Source organism: Elephas maximus, chromosome 27 (genome assembly GCF_024166365.1).
Source record: "Elephas maximus indicus isolate mEleMax1 chromosome 27, mEleMax1 primary haplotype, whole genome shotgun sequence".
NCBI classification, from domain to species: domain Eukaryota; kingdom Metazoa; phylum Chordata; class Mammalia; order Proboscidea; family Elephantidae; genus Elephas; species Elephas maximus.
In genome coordinates, this window is record NC_064845.1 from 20,369,118 (window position 1) to 20,382,177 (window position 13,060).

The 13,060-nt window shown below is 37.1% G+C and overlaps 1 protein-coding gene across 1 annotated transcript in view; it reads right to left on the minus strand.

The window, feature by feature from the left end:
- KCNH8 (potassium voltage-gated channel subfamily H member 8) overlaps positions 1-13,060 on the minus strand; it is a 446,972-nt gene that overhangs the window by 176,636 nt on the left and 257,276 nt on the right. Inside the window, exons 6-7 of the mRNA XM_049870926.1 lie at positions 6,383-6,540; positions 326-533 (exon numbers count right to left, since the gene is read on the minus strand). Of these exons, the coding sequence (XP_049726883.1) occupies positions 326-533; positions 6,383-6,540 (366 nt within the window). The remainder of the gene's footprint in view (positions 1-325; positions 534-6,382; positions 6,541-13,060) is intronic.

The window sequence follows — 13,060 nt, forward strand, 5'->3', positions numbered from 1 at the left end:
GAAATGTCAAGATAAAAACCACACATTAACATCTGAACACTTCTACAGTCTTGCTAGTCATTTTAAATAGTTGCTTTAATCTGAAAGCTTAATCCATTACTCCTCGGGGGGGAAAAAAAAATAGGGTCATCCCATAAAACTTTCTCCAAAGAAATGACTTGTATCATGGACAACAACAACAAAAGGTAAAAAATAAAAAGAAAGATGAGACGAATTGAAAGTCTGAGGGCAAACATTTATAGACTCATCTTTCATCTCCTTCAAATTCCAGACAATCTTCCTTTTCAACTTAAAAATGGAAAATGTGACAAATGTAAGCCCTTACCAACTTCCCACTTCAGAAGTCTGTTGTCTTCCCTCTCCATTTTTCCAATGACATACCAGATACACGCCATCCAGTGTGCAAGGAGTGCAAACATGGACATGAGAAGAGTCAGGACGATTGTGCTATGTTGGGAATAACGGTCCAATTTCTGCAGGAGACGCAAAAGACGCAGCAGCCGGACAGTCTTTAGGAGATGGACGAGGGACACCTGTGGCAGGAATCAGAGCAGCACAACTTGGCTCATGAGTTAAATTCACACCGCAGCATTCAGTTTAGCCATTCTGGAAAATTCTTGAAATTAAGTACAATCATGATTCTAATACTATGGTCATTTCTATGACTGCTTCTTTAAGACAATTACATTTCTTTGGCAAATATTAACCTTTCTTAACTATGATTTACCTCTTTTTCTCTACTGTCCGATGTCATAGAATTTTATATATTCTGATACACAACCAAAAGACATTATAGTATCACAACTGAACGTAAGATGTTCTTTTACTTTCTTTCAATTCCACCCCCCCCCCCACGCAAGGGAGATGCTTTAACAAGAATTTGTATAACGTGAGGAAAATCCTAGGAAGTGTCAGTAAAAGTAACATACCCTGCTGCCATTGAGTCGATTCCGACTCATAGCGACCCTATAGGACAGAGTAGAACTGCCCCGTAGAGTTTCCAAGGAGCGCCTGGCGGATTATATGTACAAGTAAAATATACAGTTGTTGTTGTTGTTTTATAATTAGATACATAAAATTTGAATAAGTTCTGCTCACAAGTACCTGTCTCATGGACTATATTATCCTCCCTCTAACATTATCAATGAACTTTATCAATGAACAGAGAAAAACATTTGCCTGAAGCAGATACACTTGGAACTCTCTATCAAACAATATGCTTAGGGAACTAAAATCAAATAGAAAGGAAAAAAAAAATCTGAAAAATCTCGCAGGTCCTTTAATGTATTTGGTGCATGCATTAAAGCTGTAGACTTAGAGTTAGGAGGGTATTTTCCAGATATTAGGGCCTAATTCATAAGTTTTTTTTTTTTTAATTCATAAATATGCAGCACTTGTGGTCACCAGATATCCGGTCAACATCACTATTAATAACAACTGTGGTACACATAACATACATATCCTTTCTGCCCTCTAAGAGCTTTTGCATTCTAAATTAGAGAAGACAATAAAATATTAACTGATATGTCAATATAGTTTGACAAAATTCTTGACCTTATCTAATTTCTTTGGGGGAGCCATAAGTAGAGAGGGAAGAGTTGGTTTGTGTGACTGTCAAACCAAAAAACCAAACCCAGTGCCGTCGAGTCGATTCCAACTCATAGCGAACCTACAGAACAGAGTAGAACTGCCCCATAGAGTTTCCAAGGAGCACCTGGCAGATTCGAACTGCCAACCCTTTAGTTAGCAGCCGTAGCACTTAACCACTATGCCACCAGGGTTTTCTCTGTGTGACTGTACCTAAGAACAATTTTTCCTTTACAGAACAGAATCTTAAACAGGGTAAGTGTCTTTTGGAAGTTTGCATTTGTAAACTTCCAAAAGTTGACTTCTGGTTTCTTCTTCTCTTAGCCATTTCCCCTTATCTCAAAGAAAAATGTACCTAGTACAGTACCTGACATAGAGTAAATGTTCAATGTATTTGTTCACCGAATGATTGAATAAATTACTAAGTTAAGAAACAAAATGCTCCAAGCTCAGCATTAACGATAGATATCCAATAAAAGTGTGTTGAATTGCAATCTTGTGAATTATTCTATACTTAAATATAATAAAATCTTAAGGGCAATTGAAGAACCTGTGTCAGCTAGCTATGCTCTTTTATTTCTATTTGTTATTCTTCTGTGTTTTTACTTTCTTCTCCTTCACAGCCAAATTCTCACTATCATTTCTCCTGCTGGTGGTAAACCAGATAATCACACGTCAGGACTTTGCAACTTCTACTTTGGAGCTTAAAAGAGTTACTATGGGTGGAGTTTATTTTATAGGTAGATGAATTGGATAGGTAGGTAACAATTTTTAGGTGAAATAAAACCTGAAACAGAAGTTCCAAATGGAAGAAGTCATCTGAACACATATTACTATTGATCCATGTAGTCCCTCATGTTCTCTAACCAGAAAGGGGATGTTTGGAAGCAGGATGTGGGGCTGTCCTGATGTGAGAACAATAGTCATTTGCAAAGACAAGGGACAGAAGCTAGGTGTCCAGGATGAGGTAGCCCTGGTGATCTTGCTGGCACTTTAAAAAATATATAAATTATTAATTTAATTGCTCTCTTCAGAGTCAACAGTTTCCTACTTTAACTGTGAATGTTGGCTTTTAATGAATGACAGATGGAGGCATATTTAATTTAGACAGAAATGTATAAATGCAATCTGAAAAACAGAAAGGGTTCCTTTTACTCTTGGGACATTGCTTTAAATTTCTCACAGATGAGAATTATAAGCTACTTGTAGACACGTGCAAGACAGTCATGCATTGATCAAAGCTCCCATCAATTGGGGGACATTTAGGTCAACTGGCATAACAAAGTTTATTAAGAAAATGTTCTGCATCTCACTTTGGTGAGTGGTGTCTGGGTACTTAAAAGCTTGGGAGCAGCCGTCTAAGATGCACCAATTGGTTCCAACTCACCTGGAGCAAAGGAGAATGAAGAACACCAAAGACACAAGGAAAATATTAGCTCAAGAGACAAAAGGGTCACATAAACCAGAGACTCTATCAGCCTGAGACCAGAAGAACTAGATGGTGTCCAACTACCGCCAATGACCACCCTAACAGGGAACACAACATAGAGTCCCTGAAGGAGCAGGAGAAAACTGTGTGGTGCAGAATTTAAATTCATGTAAAAAGACCAGACTTAATGGTCTGACTGAGACTAGAAGAATCCCAGAAGACAGGGCCCCCAGACTCTCTGTTAATCCAGAACTAAAACCATTCCCAAGGCCAACCCCTTCAGACAAAGGTTGAAGTGGACTATAAAACATAAAATAATATTCATGAAGAGTGTGCTTCTTAGCTTAGGTAGATACATGAGACTAAATGGGCAGCTCCTGTCCAGAGGCCAAATGAGAAGGCAGAAACAGATAGGAGCAGGTTGAATGGGCACAGTAAACCCAGGATGGAAAGGGGGTGTGTGCTGTCACATTATAGGGATTGCAACTAGGGTCATATAAGAATATGTCTATAAATTTTTGTATGAAAAACTTGAGTTGTAAACTTTCACCTAAAGCACAAAAATAAAAAAAAATCAAAAAGCAGTTTCCCCTATTACCTACTGGACATAACCACCTCCTCAAATGAGAGGAGAGAGAGAGAGAAAGTTAACACGTACTCAGGTCTTCCTAGGTGTCACATGCTGAATAAAAAACAACAACAACAACAAAAAACCCAAACCCATTGCCATCGACTCACAGCAACCCTACAGGACAGGGTAGAACTGCCCCATACAGTTTCCAAGGAGCGCCTGGTGGATTCAAACTGCCAGCCTTTTGGTTAGCAGCCGCAGCTCTTAACCACTATGCCACCAGGGTTTCCATCAGATACTTAGCAAGGTATTTTTATAGAAATGTTGCCTTTTTAGTATGCTCAGGAAACCTGTGTAGATTTTTATGCTTGCTTTAGTCCTAAAAAAAAAAAAAAAAATTTTTTTTTTTTTTTTAGTCCTATTTTAAGTGAATTCCCCAAGGTTGCGCAGATGGTAAGTGATAAAACTGGGATTCATGATTCACACTTTTTCTTTTTCACTCTATCACATTTTCTATCTGATTTCTCATTTCATCTCTCTCAGTGCCTTTCATAATGACTTATACCTAGTAGGTATTTAATAAATAAATGTGTGAGCTGAGATTAAAACAATTGCCACCAGCAATTATGGCCAGAGCCAAAGCCAAATTGTAAAATACAAAATTTTTTGATGGTTCAGTTCTACTGCATTTTTGAATGTCATTAGCTGGATACATTGTAGAGATAAACACCAACGTTTTTGTTTCTTTCTTTCTTTTTCTTCTGTTATCTCTCTCTCTCTTTTCTGCGCAATGTAACAGTACCGTAACTCAGAAGTTATTCTTCATAGCTTGTATTTTTCTGGTAAGTAAATATAATGTTTTGAACAATCTTTTCTGTTTGTATAGAATATATCATCCAGGCTGACTTACTTGAAAGGGATAAAAAATTCATGTGCCAATTTGTTACATGATCATACACTCACTCTTGTGGAAAGCAGGAAAAAAATCTCACTGAGAAAAGAAAGAGATTCCTTCCTTCCTTTTCTTTTTCCCTTTCTTTCTGACATAGATACTGAGCTATACTTTGCATTCTTTATAAAAAGCATTTCTGTCAGGTTTCATAAGAGAGAATGAAGAAAAGGGAGCAGGGAAGAAATGAAAGTGTATAAGGAGTATTTAAAAGTCAACCAAATGTGAGAATTAAACTTTTTCAAAAATTTCTCATCCAGGTTAGGCAAAGAGGATATTAATGACACGTACATACATATGCATTTTTACTTTGCATATATTATTATATATGATATTATATATATATGTATGTATTTAAAATTCTATTCAGGATCAAAAGAGAAGTGAAATATAAAAAATATCTTTAGCATTTAGCAGTAAAGCAGCAAATTAATTTACAAGAGGATTTCATTAAATACCACTTATCTTACATTTCACTAAGAGAATACTGGAGGGTTTTTTTTTTTTTTTAGTGTTTTTTGAAATATATACTTCTTTTGGATTTCTTTCATATCTCGCAAAAGCTTTCTTTTCAGTCATTACTCTTTCATTATGGTATACTTATCTAGTCAAATTTACTCTTAAAAAGCTCTTTAAAAAAGCCTGGGTAACAATTTAATGTAGCATTGATTGATCTTATACAGTAGATTTTCCCCCGGAGCTTTCCTTTCTTTTGAGCTATAAACCTCTTAAAAATGTTGACATGTTCAGCCTCCCAAGCAAAAAAAAAAAAAGGAAAGAAAAGAAAAATACTATTGTATAGGTAATTAACAAGTGTACAAGTCTATACTAGTCAAGACTACTGTTCTATGTTCCTTCTGAAGTGAGTAATGTTTGAATACATTTAAAATATTGATCACTTAGTTAAATATTGAAAACTATACCTTTGGATTCTTGATAGAGAAAAAAATGTCCACAGGGGGTTATCAGCTGATTAGGAAATTTGTTTGGGCTGAACTCACGTTTAGTAAATTTTCCATGCTAAAATTGGTTGCTTTTGCAGCAAAAATTGCATTTATGGTCCAGACAATGTTGTTATGCTTCTTCTGTAAAAGCCTCCCTATTTTATAAAGGAGCACTTAATACTTGTAAAAATATCGATCACTAAGTAGTATAATAGTTACTATTGCATCTGAGCATACTTTCTTTTCTGTGAGGAGAGAGAGACAAGAGGATAAAGGGATTACAGGAAGAAAAAGGAGAAAATTTATAAATATTAAAACAAAGGTAAAACACTCAACTTTCACGTTCGTCATTGTGTCATTCAGGCTGCGTCCGATTTTGTATTTTTGCAAGGACCTCTAAGAAGTGGTTGAATTCCCTTATTTTAATTACAGCGTTTCTCTCCTTTTTGATCTTCTGTTGGCTTTGCCGATAAATAATGAAACGCTCAACAGGTAGGAAGTTAAAAGTCAGAAAAGAAGGAAAAATCTCCAAACTGTACCGAATTTTCCAGGTAAATATCTACCTAAGTGATATAAAGTGATGCTTATGTTCCTACAGATGGTTTCCTAATCAAAAGGTTTATTTAGCAGCTTAGTATTTATATTAAATTCAGGCTTTTTGCACATCCTGGTTCTGGGTATTTAAATAAGCAGAAACAGGTAATGCAAGTTTCAAAAGGAAGTAGCTTCCTCAAGTAGAGAATCTGGCCTGCATATCACTGGGCATCTTGGCATCTTTATGAACAAGTGCCCAAAACCCTGGATGCATAAATTGCTACAAACATTTAAACATGAACATGTGAAAACAAACAAAGAGTCAAAACCAACCCTAAAGGTCGTGTGAAAGGGAGTTGTTTACTTACCACTGTGACGTTGAAAGCATACAGGAGATCAAAAGGCAGGGCGGCGATTAAATCAATGATAAACCAGGTTGTGACATAGTGGATGCAAATTGATCTTGCTTCAAAGATAACTTGACCAGACTTGCTGACGTAGGTTGTTCGGAAATTTAAAATAATATCTGCTTGGGAAAAAAAAAAGAAAAGATAGGAAAAGAGAAAGGAAGGAAGGAAGGAAGAGAGAAAAACAAGGAAAGGAGGCAGGAAAGACAAGAAAAAGGGAGGAAGGAAGGGAAGAAACAGGGAAGGAGGGAGAGAGGAAGAAAATTTTATAAAATTCAATAAAATTAGATAAATGGCAACCTCTTAACTTATTTCACAGTAATAACATTCAAAACAGTCCCCTTCACAGATCCAAATACCTGTTGAGGAAGAGTGAAGAAAGTAGTATTTTTGAGCATCTGGTATTTCCCAGACATGGGGCCGGATGTCAAGATAATTAAAATAAATAACAATAATAATAGTAATAGTCACCACTTACTAAATTGCTTACTATATAACAGGCATTGTTCTAACTTAGCATATATTACTTTACTTCATCCTCAGAACATCTTCTGCAGTAGTATTATCCCTATTTTAGAGTCAGAAACTAAGTCTTGGTGAGAAAAAGAACTCATCCGAGGTCATAGTGCTAACAGTAGAAGAATCAGAATTTCACACAGATATAATTCATCATCCATATTCATTATTTTATACGATACTGATTAATTTCATGTATGAAAATAAGGATGTCACTTAAAGGGCTAAGGTGCTCCTGTCCCAAGCCATGGCATTTTCAGTTGCTTCACATGCATGTAAAAGCTGGACAATGAAAAAGGAAGACTGAGGAAGAATAATGCATTTGAATTATGGTGTTGGCAAAGAATATTGAATACACCATAGACTTCCAGAAGAATGAACAAATCTGTAACGGAAGAAGTACAGCCAGAATGCTCCTTAGAAGCATGGATGGCGAGACTTTGTCTCACTCACTTTGGACACATTATCAGGAGGGACCAATCCCTGGAGAAAGACATCATGCTTCCTAAGATAGAGGGTCAACAAAAAAAGAGGGAGGCCCTCAACAAGATGGTCTGACACAGTGGCTGCAACAATGGGCTCAAACATAGCAAAGACTGTGAGGATGGTGCAGCACTGGTCAACATTTCATTCTGTTATGAGTTGGAGCTGATTCAATGGTACCTAACAACAATATGAAAGTTGTACTAAACTCTGCATATATATGGTCTTTGCCCCAGTGAAGGCACTCCTGTTAACGAAAGACCCATAGTTCCTTGTCTTGTGATTTCTAGGTTAAATTTCACCATTTTATTTTGATGAGATGTAATTGATTTCAACCTCTCCCTACATCATTCTTTTATCACATATTTACTAAGCTATTTTACAATAGATGAGGCCCTAGTGAGCTGGTCCAATGACAAAGCCACAGCATGTGGGTCATCTCAGCTTACTTTTGCTGTTTACTAATAAACATTTCCCAGACTATGGTCTTAGTTCTTGGGTTAAATATCATTACAACACTGGAAAATACTACCTATTCCTTAGCTTGTTTGAATTTCAGGATTTGTGCATACATATAAGGGTGATAACTGGTGACTCCAACAAAAACAGGTTTCTCTAGGGAACTTTTGTTCTTGGAGAGCACAGTGGTTTAGCAACTCAAGGATCAAAGGATGGGAGGCTGGGAGTAAATATCCTGGTAGATAGGAATAAGAATTCAAGGAGTTATGAAGCTAACATTAAGCTGAGTTACATAATTATCAGATGAATTGCGAAACTCTTTACAGCTACCACTAAAAAAAACACTGAGCTAAATCACTGAAAATAAGTAAGCAGAAAAATGTTGTATGAGGGTAAGAACTTGTTGATGTCATATGATCATGATAGCAACAATGTAAAAATTACTTACAATAATGCTTACTTTACATTTGCATATCATTTTTAGTTTTTATTCCATGTTCACATTTGTGGTAGGCAGAACTCTAAGATGATCCCCAATGACCCTTATCCTTATATAATCTCTTCCCCTTGAATATGAGCAAAATCTGTGACTAGGATTAGATATTAATATGGCTAAAGGGAAATTATCCTGGGTGATCTGAACTAGTCAGGTGAGCCCTTTAAGAGCAAAGAGTTTTCTTTGGCTGGTGGCAAGAGATTAGAAGTCAGTGAGACACACTTCTGATGGCTTAGAAAAAAGCAATGTCTGTGCTGTGGAGGGGGACATGCAGCAGGGAACACCAGGCAGGCTCTAGGCGCCGAGACTGGCTTCTGGCTAACATCTAGTAAGAAAATGGGGCCCTGGTTCTACGACCACAAGGAATAAATTCTTCCAAAAGCCACATAGCTTAGAAGAGGATCCTGAGTTCCAGAAAGGAACACAGCCAAGCTAACACCTTGATTTCAGATTTGTGAGAACCTGAGCAGAGAATCCAGCTAAGCTGTACCTAGACTTCTGACCTACAAAAACTATGAAATAATAAACAGATATTGTTTTAAGCTGCTAAGTTTGTGTTAATTTGTTATGCAGCAATAAAAAATAAAGACAATATTTATTATACCATTTGGTGAGATTATGTAGGAATTATGCCAAAACAGATTACTATTAATACAGATAACATAAACTCTTACTATGAGCCCAGTACTGTGCTAAGCCCTTTATAATTGCAATCTTATTAACTGATCACAACAACCCTTAGAGGTAGACACTTTTATTATTTCTTTTTATAGATGAGGAAATGGGGACACAAAAGAGGTCAAGTGACTTGCCCAAGGTCACATATATGATGGAACTAAAGCACAGGATTAATTTACTCAGCTAGCTATTGAGAGAACAAGACTCAAATCCTAAATTTCTAAAGTCTTCTAAGGTCCAATTCAGTGTTTTGGGTTTTGGTGGCTTAACTCAGACTAGTCACATCACAGGTCTGGAAATAAGTGAGACAGGCAAGAGATCGGACTGGCTATAATTAAATAGCCTCTAATTCAGTATTCTTGGAATATAAATCTAAGTGCAGACCGCCATATAACTTTTACTGCTGGCACTTGAGGACTACTTGTGACTAACAAACTAGGTGCTTAGACAAGACAAGGGGCCATATTTCCTATCCCTACATGCTTGACCAGCTATAAATTACTGATAACCCTTCTGAGTTGTTTTTCAAGTCCCCCACCAGGAGCAGAGCATGCACAGTAAAAATCAAAGTAACCTATGAATGACCTTCCACATGAGATAATCATGAGCAAAGATCCCTTGCTGGGACTCGAACCAGGATCCAGGGACATCATGCACACGCAACATCCCAGCAGGCTTTGTGACAGACTCCATCTAAGTTTCAACAAGCTCTGCGAGGAAATCCATCTTTAAGTCCAACTGTGTGCGCATTTGATTTTCAAAATCCCTCCCCTTCTCCTGAAAATCTCCACCCATCTAATGAATAAAGGTAATGCCTTTTTATAAGCCCTAAGAAATCCTTTGTTCAGGGAGAGACTGGAGGCTAGCATAGGTAAAAACCCCTCTCCATCTCTCCCTCGTGAGCCTTTTTTTACTTTATTTCTCTCTGTAATAAACCTTTGTTCATGTAGAACCTCTGAGCCTCTCCTGGTCATTCTTGGTCAGAAGAAGGTAAGAACCCAGCCAGGGCTTAGTCCTGAGCTGGGAAGCTCTGCCCTGTAACATAAGCTCTGGGTGACCCCAAAATTGTTCCAGTCTATTAGTGAGTGGTGTAACTTTTAAAAGTCATACCACTAAAATTCATATTTCTTACTCAAATATAAAAATATCTAGAGACTTCCACTGGTAATATTGAGAATATAAAAAGATGAAGCCAGTGGATAAACCACTCACAAAGGTTGAAAACAATTCAATGATGATTTCCACGGAGAGTAAAAAAAAAAAAAAGTACCATGGCAATATGCCAATGTGTCATCAAAACACCATCCCAGGAGGGAACAAAGGGCACAGTAGAATGCCACCAGGATGCTTTGGTAGCATGTGAACATCTCATTAGATTTATCTTTAACCTTACAGGCTTATGTGTTTAGTTTCTGTGTCAGCAAAGCAATTTGACAGGTCAGGCCATCAGCTGTTGAATTAAAGCAGAAGTTTTTTTTTTTTTTTTGTCCAAACAAACAAACAAACAAACAAACAAACAAACAAACAAACAAACAAACAAACAAACAAGCTCAGGTGCCCATCTCATGAGTGAGAAACTCCAAGAGCTGTTTACAAAGTCCTTTAGTGATCTTTGTTACACAACACAGGCTGACATAAGTCCCTAAACTCGTTATAAAATTAAGTGGAAAATTCTTTGCATATTTACTAATCGATATCACCAAGTTTAGCACCAATTTCACAGAAAACCCACCATCCACTGCCACCATTCACATATCTGGAGTTACTCCATCAACAGAGGAATGAGTGCAATGAATGGCCTTTGGTTGTTGATTAGCTATGTCGTTAGCTATGTGATTAACAGGAGCCCTGATGGCACAGTAGTTAAGTGTTTGACTGCTAACCAAAAAGGTCCAAGGGTTGAACCTACCAGCCACTCTAGGAAAAAAAAGATGTGGCAGTCTGCTTCTGTAAAGATTACAACCTTGGAAATTATATGGGCAGCCCAAGGAAGCAGCAGTAAAGAAATCGAAGGATGCATTGCATTGGGCAAATCTACTGCAAAAGACCTCTTTTATGGTATTAAAAAGCAAAGATATCAGTTTGAAGACTAAGGTGGACCTGGCCCAAGCCATGGTGTTTCCAATCGCCTCATATGCATGTGAAAGCTGGAAAATGAATAAAGAAGACGGAAGAAGAACTGATGACTTTGAATTATGGTGTTGAAGAAGAATATTGAATACACCATGGACTGCCAGAAAAACGAGCCTCTTGAGATACTTGAATATTTTTAGGGGGAAAAAACCTACTATATATGTGTCATATTTCTAAGATGTCCAGGCCTATGGTATAATTGTGCAAAGAACGCATGTTTGTCTAAGAATTACTATCATTCTTGGATAAGCGATTTAAAAAATCTACTTTTGTCATGCAAAAATAAACATATTTCTGGTGCACTGCAGTTTACAAGACTTTTTTTTTTCACATTCATTAGTTTGTGTGGTTCCATTGCCAACTCTCTCAGGCATACAATCACCCTCATTTGACCAATAACTCAGGAGATTTAAGTAAATTGTTTAAAGTCAGGCAGATAACCAGCAACAGAGAGACAGGAAATCTTCTGAGGCCCAGTCTCATTGTGATCCCATTATTTTAAAGATCTACTGCATTTCCAAATATTTTAGAGGGAATAACAAGAGGTCAGTGCAGAGAAATGTAATCTGATGGTAGTTCTTTGATCAAATTCCACATCACCACTAGCCACATTGAAAAAGAATCACAGAATTAATGTGAGGAAATGAGCTTTCTTGGATTCTGGAAATATGGGAAAAGAGCTTGAGTTCAGGGACATCTGAGAAGTCACTGGGCTTTCTCTCTACTGTCAAGGATGTGGTGGTGGTGTTCAAGAACTAGGAGACTTTGGTGTTTGTAAATATGTCCTTACAAGAAGGGCAGAGATGGCTAGTGTAGATTTTTCTTTAAGAGCAAGGGAAAAATAGAAGAAAATGAAATTGTGAAGAAGAGGAGAAGAGCTTTCCAGATTTGGCAGTCCCATAAAAGAATCATGGAGCAAAGAGAAGCTTCACAAACACTGGCTGCATCTGCCCCTCCCCTCTGTGGCTGTCTCACTTTCCAAGATATTTTTGTATCTTTTTCTAATTAAATCAGTGACTTCTTCTAATATTATAGTAAGAATGTGGTCTCCAGACAATCAATAATTCACCTGAAAGGCAGCCGTATGATATTCATTTAGACAAACTGTATGTTTTTCAACACAAAGCACATAAAAGTATATTCATCAATACCAAATTTTGAAATGTACATTTTGTTAAATCCATGTATTGTCAATGTGTTCACCTGTCCAGAAGTACCACGCGTGTGCGTACACACACACCCAGTTTGAATAGGGAAAAATATTCCAAACACCAGAGTAAATGAACTCCTAAGGATTTACCACCTAGAAACCTTAGTGCCTCCATGTGTTTGTAAATGCATAAACAACCCCTCCTGACACACGGTGCTGCATCACGGGAAATGTACAAATAAGCAGGGCAATAGAGAATTACCATATGTACTGTACACGGTTTACAGAATTTCCACCCAAATTGAGCGTATTATAATATACCCCACCGAAATGAGGCAGAATGTAATTGAATTCTCTGATGAGTCAGATGGCACTGAATTATTCTGCAGGACAATCAATTTGCCTTGCTGCCTTTCGGTTTTATACACGTACAATTAAATGAAGGACAAATTAGAGAGTTAACTGTACAAAGATTCTGTTTTCATATTGTTAAGATCTCTGAATATGAGTATTTCATTTCTCTCTCATGCTAAACGGCTATGTACGTGGGCTGAAGAACAGGATGCTTAAATCCATTTTTTCTGGTTTGATTTCTGCAAGAATTATGTAATTAGAAAGTAAAACAAAAGAAAAGGTTAAACTCAGTACGGCACAAATTACTAGATTTCTTTATTAACATGTATGACAGCTGGGAAATAATTTTAAAATCATATTGGCTTACTCA